We start from the raw sequence: 13,137 nt of genomic DNA on the forward strand, positions 1-13,137 counted from the left end.
CTCTCTCTCTCTGCTGTATGTCTGTCTGACTCTCTTGCTCTCTCTCTCTCTCTCTATCCCTGTACTGTATATCTCTCTGTCAGTCTGACTTGCTCTCTCTCTCTCTCTCTCTCTCTCTCTCTCTCTCTCTCTCTCTCTCTCTCTCTCTCTCTCTCTCTCTCTCTCTCTCTCTCTCTCTCTCTCTCTCCCTCTCTCTCTCTCTCTCTCTCTCTCTCTCTGTCTCTCTCTCTGTCTGTCTGACTCCCCCCCTCCTCAAATATGTGTTTGACTTTAGACTGTGCTCATTTATGTGTGTGTGTGTGTGTGTGTGTGTGTGTGTGTGTGTGTGTGTGTGTGTGTGTGTGTGTGTGTGTGTGTGTGTGTGTGAGTGTGTGTGTGTGTGTGTGCGCGCGCGCGTGTGTGTTTGCAGTGCAGGTGTGAGCTGCGTGGTTGTGCAGGCTATTAAATTGATATCATCAATAATACAATAGCACAGCATTACCTGTAAATGCATTTTCAAAACAGCGTTCCAGCTCTTCCTCAAAAAATTCCATACCAATCCTGAATCAGATTGTGCCCACTTTTATATCTATTTTAAGTGTGTATCTGTATCATTGTGTACGTCAGTGTCATCGTATGCGTGTCATTGATTGTACAGATTGCACACATGTCATTGTTATGAAGTGAAGGAGACGCGCTCACACTATCGCCTATACTAGTTAATAAAGATTATAACTGGGTGCTGAATGCCACATAATATATTGATGAATGAAGGAAGCGCAGGACAGCACTCTTCGCATTTTTCTCTGTTTATTCGCCTAGCCCTTGGCTTCCTTCACACATGTCATTGTTCACATGTGGACAAAAATAGCAAGCTAATAGAGAGACAGACACCAGATTGGAAGGCAATGGAGGGTCAAAGGATGAGATGGAGGGGGATGGCATATGGGAGACAGACAGACAGACAGACAGACTGTCAGACAGACAGACAGACAGACTGTCAGACAGACAAACGGATAGACGGACAGACAGACAGACAGACTGCCAGACAGACAAACGGATAGACGGACACACAGACAGACAGAATGACAGACAGACAGACAGAGTGAGACACCTACCCTATCGGGCAGTGCTCTGGAGGGGGTGGGACGGATGGAAGGAGACAGAAGGACAGAAAGGCAGACAAACGGATAGATGGACAGACAGACAGACAGACAGACAGACAGACAGACTGAGACACCAACCCTGTCGGGCAGTGTTCTGGAGGAGGTGGGACGAATGGAAGGAGATGGGCAGACAGAAGGACAGACAGACAGACAGACAAATGGATAGATTGACACAGAGACAGACAAACAGACAGACAGACAGACAGAGAGACAGACAGACAGACAGAGAGCAGCACCTACCCTGTCGGGCAGTGTTCTGGAGGGGCTGACGTTGAACATGAGCGACATGTCCTCCGAGTTGCGCTGCTGGGCCACGTCGCACAGCTTGGCCGTGATATCGATACGGCGGCAGATGTCCATGTCCACCTTCATGGCCTTCTCCTGGATCTTGGAGTCCAGCTCAGACATTTGCTACACACGGGAGAATTGCACAAGTTAGACGGTTTTAGACATGTTTACACACGGGAGAATGGTACAAGTTAGACGCTTTTAGACACATTTACACACGGGAGAATTGCACACGTTAGACGCTTTTAGACATGTTTACACACGGGAGAATTGCACAAGTGAGGTTTTTTTAGACGTTTACGTGATGTTTTTAATTGTGAATGAATAATTCCAAATTAATTAGTTTGGAATTTAAATTATTCTCCATCAAGTTTACTTGAAGCAATTTCATTTAATTCCAAATAAACGTCTGTTTACATGAAGCAATTTCATTTGGGGATCAGAAAGCATCTTGAGTGGATTGAGGATGCACATGCTGGGTCAGAGCCATCTGTGCTGGGTCTGCATCGTTGCCTCAGTTGTTATTGTAGCTTGAAAATGTACACTTTTCATACAGCAATAGGTGGATCTTCTCTGTATGAATTACCTTTTAGTATTCTAAGACTATCCAAAAACCACATCACTGGCATGATAGTACCAAAATGCTGAAGAACACCAAAATGCAGAACTAAATATACAGGCCATCCCAAAAAAGGTATACATACATTAGGCTACTTTAAAAAAAAACATTGAGAAACAGGTGCTCAGTAAAATAAAATTTAATAAATATAATAAATAATAAAATTCCAAATTATACGATTTTTAACCCCTTAGCGCAGAGCCTATGTTATAACCTTACTGTCACCAAAATTGTAATGTCTATGTCTTAATCTATCACTTGAGGCTCTCTGTACTGTCAGTGTCATGGCAATGTTGTTATGATGTAGTTGACTATTTTCATCAAATAGTGAATAGGCCTGCTGGCGATCCCATCTGCAGTAAGAGGCTACCAACTGATGTCATATGTGTACTAAGAGAAGGTTGTGTAATGTGAGTGGTCAGCAGTGACTGGACTACTGTACAATATTGAAGTTGGAAGCTGTTTGAGAACAGGTAGTCACAATGTATTTTAAAATGTCTTCAAATTCTATCACACTGTAATTTTTAATTTACATTTTAAGAAAGAGCTATCTAACAGTTGAAAGTGTGTATACATTTTTTGGGATGCATTGTATTGTGTTCTACCACATGCCTTTTCCACACACAAAAGCCGCAGGTCATTTCCGATATCTGTTGTCGCTTGCGCATCAAATGAAAGTCCAATATAAAACTGAATTCAAACAAGTCAACAACAAGGAAGCAAGCTTGATGGACAGAGGACATACTCGTACATTTGGTTGAAAAGACTTGCACACATTGACTGTGAGGGCACACACACACAAAAGTCTCATCCCTGCCCCACCTCTCCACACAGTGAAGGCCATGATTATTGTACAATTAGTAATGTCTATCTGTCACACACTGGAAGGGCTAACAGTTAACGGTTAGTTAACCATGGGGCAGGTACAGGCCAGCGTAGCGCCTTACTTTGAGGTCCGGCAGCTTCCTCTGGATCTCAGCAAGTCTGGACTGCGTGCCATAGTGGCACACATCCTTCTTGGGGGATACAAGTTGAGAAAAAGCACAAATGGTGTGAGGACCAGGAGCCCACTTTATACACTTCCCATTCACCTGGCATCAGATTATATTATACCTGCTAGCCATTGACCAATCGAAATACTGTACATCACACAGCATCACCTATATTGCAAACTCGGCATTGTAAACAAGGGATTCAGATCACTGGATCTGGAGAGAGAGAGAGAGAGAGAGAGAGAGAGAGAGAGAGAGAGAGAGAGAGAGAGAGAGAGAGAGAGAGAGAAAGAGAGAAAGAGAGAAAGAGAGATATATCTGATGAACTGTCATCCATCAGTTTGACTCCTTGTAATGGATGCATGGCAGTACGAGACAGAAATTCTCTGCACTTCCCAACAGGGTTTTCCGGGTGCATATCAATCTGTCCACGTGAGTAGGTATTTATGTCTGTGTCTGTGAGTGTTTGTGCATGTGAGACAGAGAGAAGGAGGGATAGAGAAAGAGAGAAGAGGAATGTGAACGAGAAAGAGAGTGAGAGAGGATGCATGACTATGGAGAGAGATGTATGCATGGACAGTATGAGTCTGTCTGCCCGTGCCTAACAGTAATGTATGCAGGGCCACGGATAGCTTTGCTTGGGTGGGCCTGGGACAAAATAATTTAAGAGGGCCCACTCACCCTATACATATAATGTAAGGGGGACCCAAATCTTGGTCCCCCTTCTCCCTGGCCCTGGGACAACAAACCCCTTCGCCCGACCCCTGTCAGCTTCCCTGATTGTATGCATGCGAGTGTTTGTATATGTGAGGCAGAGAGACGGAGGAATAGAGAGAGAGAGAGAGAGAGAGAGAGAGAGAGAGAGAGAGAGAGAGGAGAAATGTGAACAAGAAAGAGAGTGAGAGAGGATGCATGACTATGGAGAGATTTACAGTATGCATGTATGTATGTATGTGTCTGTCTGCACGTGCCTACAGTACTGTATGTATGTGTGTGCTGGAGTGAGGAATTAATCAGGAGCGTAAACACTGTGTGAATGGTTTATTGATTCCTCCTAAAGTGGGCCAGCAATGTGATGGATTACAGTAGCGCAGCCGCAGCAGCCTCCCTGACAGGACAGTAAAGACAAGGCTGGATTGGCCATAAGGCATACAGGGGCATTTGCCCAGTGGACTGCTGAGGATTTTGGCCCGTTCCTCTCCTCCCCTCGTTGTAGTGGTATCAGTCATCATGCTGCCACAGCTGACCTCTCTGAGTCAGAGTTAAATATTCATGTTGGCTGTTGTGGTCAAAATAATGGATGACTAAAATTGTTGTCACAGGCCTGGCGGATCGGTCTTGGCTGAAAATGCCCGGCATGATATTTTAGTCCCAGTCCAGTCACAAGTAAAGACATAGAGGAATGAAGGGGCGGAGGAGGCAGAGGAGGGAGAGAGATGAAAGGGAAAGCAAGGAGGAAAAGGAGAAGAGGTAAAGCAAGGGATGCAGGGGAGATGAAAGGGGGAATTGGAGGGGGGCGGGACGGAAAGAGGGTGAAGGAGGGATTGAGGGTGGATTGAAAGAGAGAAGAGGAAAAAAGAGGAGGGAAATGAAAAGATGCGGAGAGGAAGGGGTGGTGAATGACAAGAGGGGAAAAGGAGTTGAGATGTTAGAAGGAGTATTGAAGGGAAGGAACACAGAAAAGGAATAGGGGGTTAGGGGGGATTAGGCTGATAGGAGATGAGGGTAGAAAAGAGCTAGCCTCGTAAACTAGCCCCACCTGCCAGCTGCCAAAATTATTTTTGCCTGCGAGTGGATCTAGCCTCGGACAATGCCCCAGGCCGTGCAACTGGCTGGCCAATCACAACACAGGAGACTTGTTTTGATTTGTTTTGAATCTTTGGATGCAATGCAGACAGAGTTTTGAGGGAGTGGCGACAACACTTTGGCCAATAGGCACAGATACAGTCTGAAAAACAATGGGTTGTTTCCATCACCAGAATGAGCAGCCAGTTCTTTTTGGAATACACTCACAATATACAAAATCAGAATTAAGTTATTTTGCTGTCGGTTCACATTTTGGTCCACTTACAGAGGACTGAGCTTGGTTCACTAAAAGGCGACTAGGTGTGAAAATGAAGTTTCTTAGTTTTTTTTCTTCTGTTTTACATTGTTTAGAACTTTTCTCGAGCAAGCTAATTTTGCAAAGGGACCTTAAAGCACCTTTATGGACTTTATTTATTATTAGTTCGCCATTTGTAATGCTCGTTTTGAGAAAAGTGGATAGTTTAAATAAATATACAATACTTACGTCGCTGACGAGGCTTTTAAAGACCACCAGTTCAGCCTTCAGCCTGTCCACCTTTTCATTCAGCTCATCCTGGATCACCTCAGACTCCTGCGCACTCTACACACACACACACACAGACACACACACAGACACACACACACACACACACACACACACACACACACACACACACACACACACACAGACAAAATATGCAGTATATACACACAACCTTATGTAAACATTCATTAGAAACAGACTCACAAGGAAAGAGAGAATCATGGAAAGATAAAGACATAAACAGTCCCCATAGAAACACCGACAAGAAAACAATGTCAATGGGAGTTGGAGTTTCCCAATGGGCTTTCTTTCGCTTTCAAGAAAACAACAAAACCTCATGCAGTACACACATACTTCAGAAGGTTCATAGAATAGAACAGAATGGAATAGAACAGAATAGAATAGAGTAGAGTAGAGTAGAATAGAATAGAATAGAATAGAATAGAATAGAATAGAATAGAATAGAATACATTAGAATAGAATAGAATAGAATAGAATAGAATAGAATAGAATAGAATAGAATAGAATAGAATAGAATAGAGTCTCAACTTGTCACTACTTACATACAATTTATACTGGAAGGCAACTCACTACACAGTACAGACAGTTAAGTGAGATGTAAAGTATAAAATGCAGTGCGATATTTACACACACAAAAATTACAACAAAAACTACTATTACTACTAGATATACTACACTAAAATACTATACTATACAAAGAAAAGGATGGCGGTGGTGGTGGTGGTGGTGTGTGTGTGCGCGCGCATGTGTGTATGTGTGTGTGTGTGTGTGTGTATGTGTGTGTGTGTCTGTGGGGGGGGGGGATGGGGGTGCTTGTGGCGTGAGGTATTTAGTGGCACAAAGCTCAGTTTGCATCTACATTCTGTTTGACAAAAGGACATGAATTTGACCACATACAAACACATTGCAAAAATAATTCTGCACACACACACTACATTGCAACTACTCTAATACCGCTGTGCTGAGCAAATGGCTTCATAACTCTGCCCTGGGTCATACAAAGTCCAAAGCATGGGTAAGCGTTTTCATGAACATCCACAAAAAGGTCCAGTGGGAAGTTATTTTTTCAAATTGTAGAGCTACGAATGATGTTATACCCATAACCAAATCAATTGTCAAAAGACATCGCTCAATGTAAACACCTAACCCTCAGCCTACATATTGCTGCTTTTGCCTGTCATCAAACATAATGGTGAAGGTTAAAGGGAATCCATATGTGGTGTCAGTGGTGTCAAGCGAGTTAAATCCACACATGCATTCGTAGTCAATGTAAGGGGTTCTGTGGATGTGGCTTGTCAGGGGACTGAACTCTTTTGCTGATCCACAGTAAAACACTTACGCTGTCATCAATCTACATCAATCAACATCTACTGTATAGGATTAATGGTAGCGCTTACATGCATGCACATACGCCCAGACACACACACCTAGTGGCCTTGACACATCACACATCAAAAGGACGATATCATCTATTAATTTCCTCATAGGGGAGGCAATCTAAACTACTGGTATTTAAAAAGCTAAAGCTTGATAGGAAGCTGTTTTCACATTTGTGTGTCTACATGTTGGATCTAGTATAAACCAACTACTTGTACACTCATTCATTTATCTTGTCTTGCGCTCACAGTGTAATTCTGCTAAATGACATGTCTTGCTCTTCATTCTCATTCTGTGTTTGGGTCCTAAACTCTGGCGAGGGTTTCCATGCTGTCCTTCGAATCAAAACAAATCCGCATACGGCAGCACAAGGCAGCATGGGAATTCCAAGGCTAGCTTTGAGGTGCGCTTTCAACAACTTACCATTATGATTAAAGGTGCACTGTGTAAGATTGTGGCCAGGGTTAGTATTGCAACTATGCTGGTCATTGAAACTGTGCTGCCTCTTTTCATGAATATTTATTAAATAACAAATCAAACTAATATTTACTAGTATGACCAAAGTACAGTACGTTTTGCAGCTAAAGATGTCTATTTCTGGAAATTCAAAATGGCGGACCATGGAGAAGCTCCCCCTTTTCCTGTATGAAAAATGCCATTTTCCCAGTCACAATCAATACTTAGAATTTGATGGTGGTGGTAAGTATTCATGGAAAGGGTAACATTATTGACTGGGCACCATGAATTCTCTAAATAAACTACTTAACATTTTACACAGTGCACCTTTAAGCAATGGATAACCGGTAAGTAATGGATAAAGGAATTACAACGCAGTCAGTGAGGGGTGGGGTGTGTTTACCTCCTGAAGTGTGTCCACCATAGACTCCATCTGCTCTCGTCTAGACAGCTCCTCTTCCCACCTGGAGAGAGAGAGAGAAAGAGAGAGAGAGAGAGAGAGAGAGAGAGAGAGAGAGAGAGAGAGAGAGAGAGAGAGAGAGAGAGAGAGAGAGAGAGAGAGAGAGAGAATGTAGTTACTTGTACTGAGCATTAGGGATAGGATTTTTTTTGGCAAACATACTATTCGAAATACAATGGCTGAATACTATTCGAATATTATTTTTTTAAAAACAAATGAGGAGTGTGTTTGTAAACTGCCACTGTAAGTACTCCCAGCATGTAACACTCAGCCGACTGGCAATTCTGTATTTATTATTCATTCATTCACAGCCATGAGGATGCGACCAGGATGTAACCAGAGCAACTCCACATGGAAGTGGAAAGAGGAAACACATCCAAAAAATAAGGTCAATCCAAATGGACCCCACCAGTAGCCTGGCTCTCACGCAGACCCTTCGTGCTTCGTGCATCTGCGTTGAACTTTGTGAGCTCGCACGAGAAACATCCATCTGCGTGAGAACCAGTTTACCCTACCAGCACTACCCTCTCTGATGAACGGTAATCAGAGAATCATACTTGAGATTTTCTTTTACTTCAGACATGTAAAAGTTTTATCTTTTACTTGACATGTTTCGACCCTCTGATGAAGACGGAAGTTATACCGTCGAAACATGTCAGGTAAAAGATAAAACTTTTACATGTGTGTAGTAAAAGAAAATCTGAAGTGTGATTTAAACAGTTAGACTTAATGAACGTTATACATATGTAATCAGAGAAGACAAGTCATGGTGTCCTACCCAGGCTCGCCGACAGGGTGGGCCAAACAGGTATTTTGTCCCGGGCCCAGGAATAAGAGGAGACCCACAAGTGGGTCCTCATGAAGTTGCGATTAAAAAGGGATTAAGAACCCCCTACCACCCCCAATGCACAAATGGTCTGGTTTGTCATTACGAGGATTTAAAAAAAACACCCAACCAACCAACGTGCGTGCCATTTGCCAACATGACTCAGTACAAACCAGGAGGGCAGAAAATTAAGGAAAAGCGAAAAGGAGGAAAGGAGGCCCATTCAGAGATTTTTGTCCCGGGCCCTGCCAAAGCTATCAGCAACCCTGGTCCTACGTACAGTACCTTCTGTCACCCAAGCAGACAACATTGCTCGGGTTGTTTTTAACATTCTGCTTGTGTCCCGAGGAAGTTTATTACTACTATTTTCTAAAGCCTGACAATTTTATCAACAGTTATACATCATGGGTTTCGTCTTTTAAAGAGTTTGCAACATTCAAGCTACTCCATACCATGTCGGTTCAAAGAGATTCATTGCAAAACGACGTATCGTATCCTCCATTTTTGACTTCAAAGTTCAAAGTTCAAAGTACTTTATTTTGCCATTTGTGCATAAACTACTAGTCCAAGCACATAGGAACTCTTGTGCAGGCCCTCTGAGTCAATAAATATAATTAAATAGAAAAATAGGAAGACAAAATACATTGAAAAGTGATAAAAATCAAAGAGATCAAAAGAATAATAATAATTTTAAAAAAGTCTTTGGCATTTTATTATTGGAAATGACTTGTTCAGATGTCCTATCATCTATTTGTGAATTCATGCCATGCAAATACTCTGAGAACATACTTTTTAAACCTATTTAGTAAAATGTATTTTGAAATGCAATGCAATGAAATGGAATGCCCAATACAAAAATGTTCCAAAATGGACATACATTACATTTTTTACATTACATTGCATTTGGCAGACACTTTATAACTAAAGCGACTTTCAAAAGAGGACATAATCAAGCCAACATCACAAGCAAATACAAAGTGCACAGGAGATATACAGAACAACAAGTGCAGTTGCAAAGAGGGGTTAGTTTTTTTTTTAAATTTCTATAAAGAGTAAATAACGAGTACACACACACACAAACACACACACACACAAACATACAGCAGGTCATTTTGCAACAGAGTTCTTCAAGTGAACATACAGTACCCTGTGGCAGTTTCTCAAAGTCAAGGATCCTGCCTTGCCCTTGCTAGGATGTAAAAACGCCCAGTGATTGGATACTCCGCGGAGTTCACCAAAGAGTATCCAATCACTGGGTGTTTCACGTCCTAGCAAGGCCAGGATATTGACTTTGAAATACAGCCTGTGTGTGTCCAGTGCCACCACCCTGTTTCTGCACTGCATCCCTTCAAGTAAACATGGACCTGCTTCCGCCCCCTGAAATCCCCAGAGTCAAAAATCTCCCCGATTTTGCAACTCAACCCTTGGCAGGTGTGGTGGCAGTGTGTGTATTGACGTGCGGGTGTACTGTATGTGTGTGTGTCGCTGTGCGTGTGTGTGTGTGTGTGTGTGTGTGTGTGTGTGTGTGTGTGTGTGTGTGTGTGTGTGTGTGTGTGTGTGTGTGTGTGTGTGTGTGTGTGTGTGTGTGTGTGTGTGTGTGTGTGTGTGTGTGGCAGTGTGTGTGTATGTGTGGCGGTGTATGTGTGTGTGCCGGTGTGTGTGTGTGTGTGTGTGTGGGTGTGGCGGTGTGTGTGTGGCGGTGTACTGTATGTGTGTGTGTGGCGGTGCCAATGTGTGTGGGTGCCGGTGTGTGTGTGGCGGTGTGCGTGCTTGAGAGTGTCGCACTGATTTAGCCATTGCCACTGAAACTGCTGCTGCAGCTTTTTTTGCCTCACACACACACGCGCACACACACACACACACACACACACACACACACACACACACACACACACACACACACACACACACACACACACACACACACACACACACACACACACACACACACACACTTTCTGCCACAAACACACACACACATTGCGGTTACAGAACTCTAGGGGTCACCAGAGTTCAATGGCTTTATTAAATCCCCATAGATGTGAGACACTAGATGTCATATTAACTACCCCTGTCTATTGGAAGGAATGTTCAGTAGTAAGGCAACTGACAAGGCAATACAGAAATTAACCATCTGATGGTAAACCAAAACCAAAATCTTAACAACAACAAACAGAGTTCATGGTGCCCCCACCCCCATCTCTGTCCAAGGAATGTGTGATATTCTGCTGAATGTGGATAGCGGTACCATTCAAGTTCAAGTTCAAGTTCAAGTTCAATTTATTTTATTTTCACATACATGGTATTGTAGTGAAATGATGATGGGGTCATCAGCTCTGTATCTTAAAGGGACAGTTTGGTCAATTTCAACATGCAGTTGTAATGCTCACACTACCCTGGACTTGTCAGTGCCTGAGATTTTTTCTTCTTCTTCTTCAGCTGTTTCCGAGATCCTGGTCATTGTAATGGGGGCAGCTCTTTGTTTACATTTCAAAAAAACATATTTATTTATTCCCAAAAACATCCAAAAGGTTATAAAACATCGGCAGACAACTAGCAAACAGCAGTACCTTTTAGGAAAATATTTGGAGTTGGCCTATGTTTCATTTTTTAAAAATGTAAACAAACGCTGCCCCCATTAGAATTGCTCATATCTCGGAAAGGGCTGAGCCGAAAAATGTGGCATCACCAGGTACTGACAAGTCAAGGGTAGCGTGAGCAATACAACTGCATGTTGAAATTGACCAAACTGTCCCTTTAAGAATTAAAGACGTAAAGTAAAAAAGAAATAAGAAATAAGTAAAAAAATATATATATTAAAAAAAATTTTTTTTTTAAATCTCTGCTCAGCAGTCGCACTGCCTGGGGGTAAAAACTTTTCCTCATTCTTTCTGTACAGGCATTGATGGTTCTGAGTCGTCCGCAGGACTTTAGTATTAGTATAGTGAACATGTTAGAGTTGGGGTGTGAGACATCCTGCATTATTTTCTTAGCCCTGGCTCCCACCCTCTTAGTGTTAATACCCATGAGTCCTGGTAGGTTGGCTTTGATAGTGCGCTCTACAGAGTGCACCACTCTCTGTAGGTCCTTCTGTTGACGTCTTGCGCAGCTTCCAAACCAGGCCGTAAAACAGCCCGTCAACACACTTTCCACCGCAGATGAATAGAAGTCGCGTTTTGTAGTGCACGCACATCCAGATAACACAGGTGCCCGGACTTAAACACCATGAAGCAAAAAGGAGGAAGGTCCGTCTCCAAACACTGTTGCTGCTCCCAGTTGATTCAACACTACACTTCTTCCTTTTTTGTCAGCTGTACCATCAGGCCTTCCCTGAAGTGAAGCAACTCAGGTGTCAGGTCTGGCCACCCTGTCTAGTTTCTATTTCAGGCACCACAGGTAGCGTGGCAGCAGGGGTCAGCGTGGCAACACCCACCCTGTCTAGTTCCTATTTCAGGCAGAGCGTGCCATAGTTATGTCTTCACTGCTCTAAATCAGCATTAGAGCATGTCAGTGGTTCCCTATCACTGTAGGCCTACATAACAATATTCTCACGACCCTACCTCCACTTTTCAAACAGTTTTTGTTCGTAAATATTGCTAAAGTTTAATTTGAAATTCACATGCAACATGTGTATTAACTATACAATGGAATATTGTTAATAATCAATTTATGTAATGATTATGTTGAGAAAGTATATATTCAAAAGTGTTCATGAGTTAAAAGACTTGAAGAGTTTAAAACTTTTAACAAAACAAAAGTGAAACACTGGCTGCAGGAAAACCATAAATGTAATCATGATGAGAAGTAGGCCTAATAGACAACATGCACATGTACACACAACACATACAGTAAAGTCTACACAGAGAATGTATTGTTTTTCTTTTTGTTTAAATGCTTAAGGACGCATGTTTTAAGATCACACGTAATCGAATATTTCTATGTATTTTGTGATGTGACCAGGGATTGGGGTTGAAAATTAGCCATCTGACAACAAACCTTCTATGTATTCACATATACGTACAAGTTCTATCACAGCCTTGCCATGTCATGTTTGTAATAATGTGCACTCCATTGTCCCAACCAAATAAACTACAAATAAATAAATAAAAGTTTTAGGCAAACAATCCCTTTTCTCGGTGACCCCCCTGCAGTATCTCGGTGACCCACCTAAGGGTCCCGGCCCCCAGTTTGGGAAACCACTGGTGTATGTGATCCTATTGCAAGAAGGGAGAAGTGCCGCACACTCCTGAGTTGCATAAATAAGGTTTTAATGTGACAACGCTTCGGCCTGTCTGCCTTCCTCAGGTCAGGTTTGTGATCCTATTACCAGCTTTTACCAGCCATTTTGAAGCAGCTGTTCTGTTTAAAATTACGGTAGGCTTCACCCCACGACATAGAGTTCATAGCAATGAGCAAAGGGCATGGGAAAATAGGTGAATTCTTCTTCCATCTTCCACCTTCCATGGAAACGGATTCCTCTTAGCCTGTTCCAGACTGTGACGGAGTCAACAGTTGGATTTCACCCAGGCTAGTACTATGGTAGTCGACTTTTCAATGACTATTTCAGTACATCGCTCCACTGGTGGAGTGACGTGCAAAATGGGGCTCCACTACAGCTTTGTCC

At 42.7% G+C, this 13,137-nt stretch overlaps 1 protein-coding gene across 4 annotated transcripts in view; it reads right to left on the minus strand.

The window, feature by feature from the left end:
- The window catches only part of iffo2b (intermediate filament family orphan 2b), a 55,102-nt gene that overhangs the window by 15,842 nt on the left and 26,123 nt on the right, over positions 1 to 13,137 (minus strand). For 2 of the 4 annotated variants that reach the window (XM_063215228.1, XM_063215227.1), the window contains exons 2-5: positions 7,631 to 7,691; positions 5,335 to 5,430; positions 3,000 to 3,068; positions 1,386 to 1,556 (exon numbers count right to left, since the gene is read on the minus strand). In XM_063215228.1, the coding sequence (XP_063071298.1) occupies positions 1,386 to 1,556; positions 3,000 to 3,068; positions 5,335 to 5,430; positions 7,631 to 7,691 (397 nt within the window). The remainder of the gene's footprint in view (positions 1 to 1,385; positions 1,557 to 2,999; positions 3,069 to 5,334; positions 5,431 to 7,630; positions 7,692 to 13,137) is intronic. The other 2 variants (XM_063215230.1, XM_063215229.1) reach the window with 1 other exon arrangement.

The sequence above is a fragment of the Engraulis encrasicolus genome, chromosome 14 (genome assembly GCF_034702125.1).
Source record: "Engraulis encrasicolus isolate BLACKSEA-1 chromosome 14, IST_EnEncr_1.0, whole genome shotgun sequence".
Classification (NCBI taxonomy): domain Eukaryota; kingdom Metazoa; phylum Chordata; class Actinopteri; order Clupeiformes; family Engraulidae; genus Engraulis; species Engraulis encrasicolus.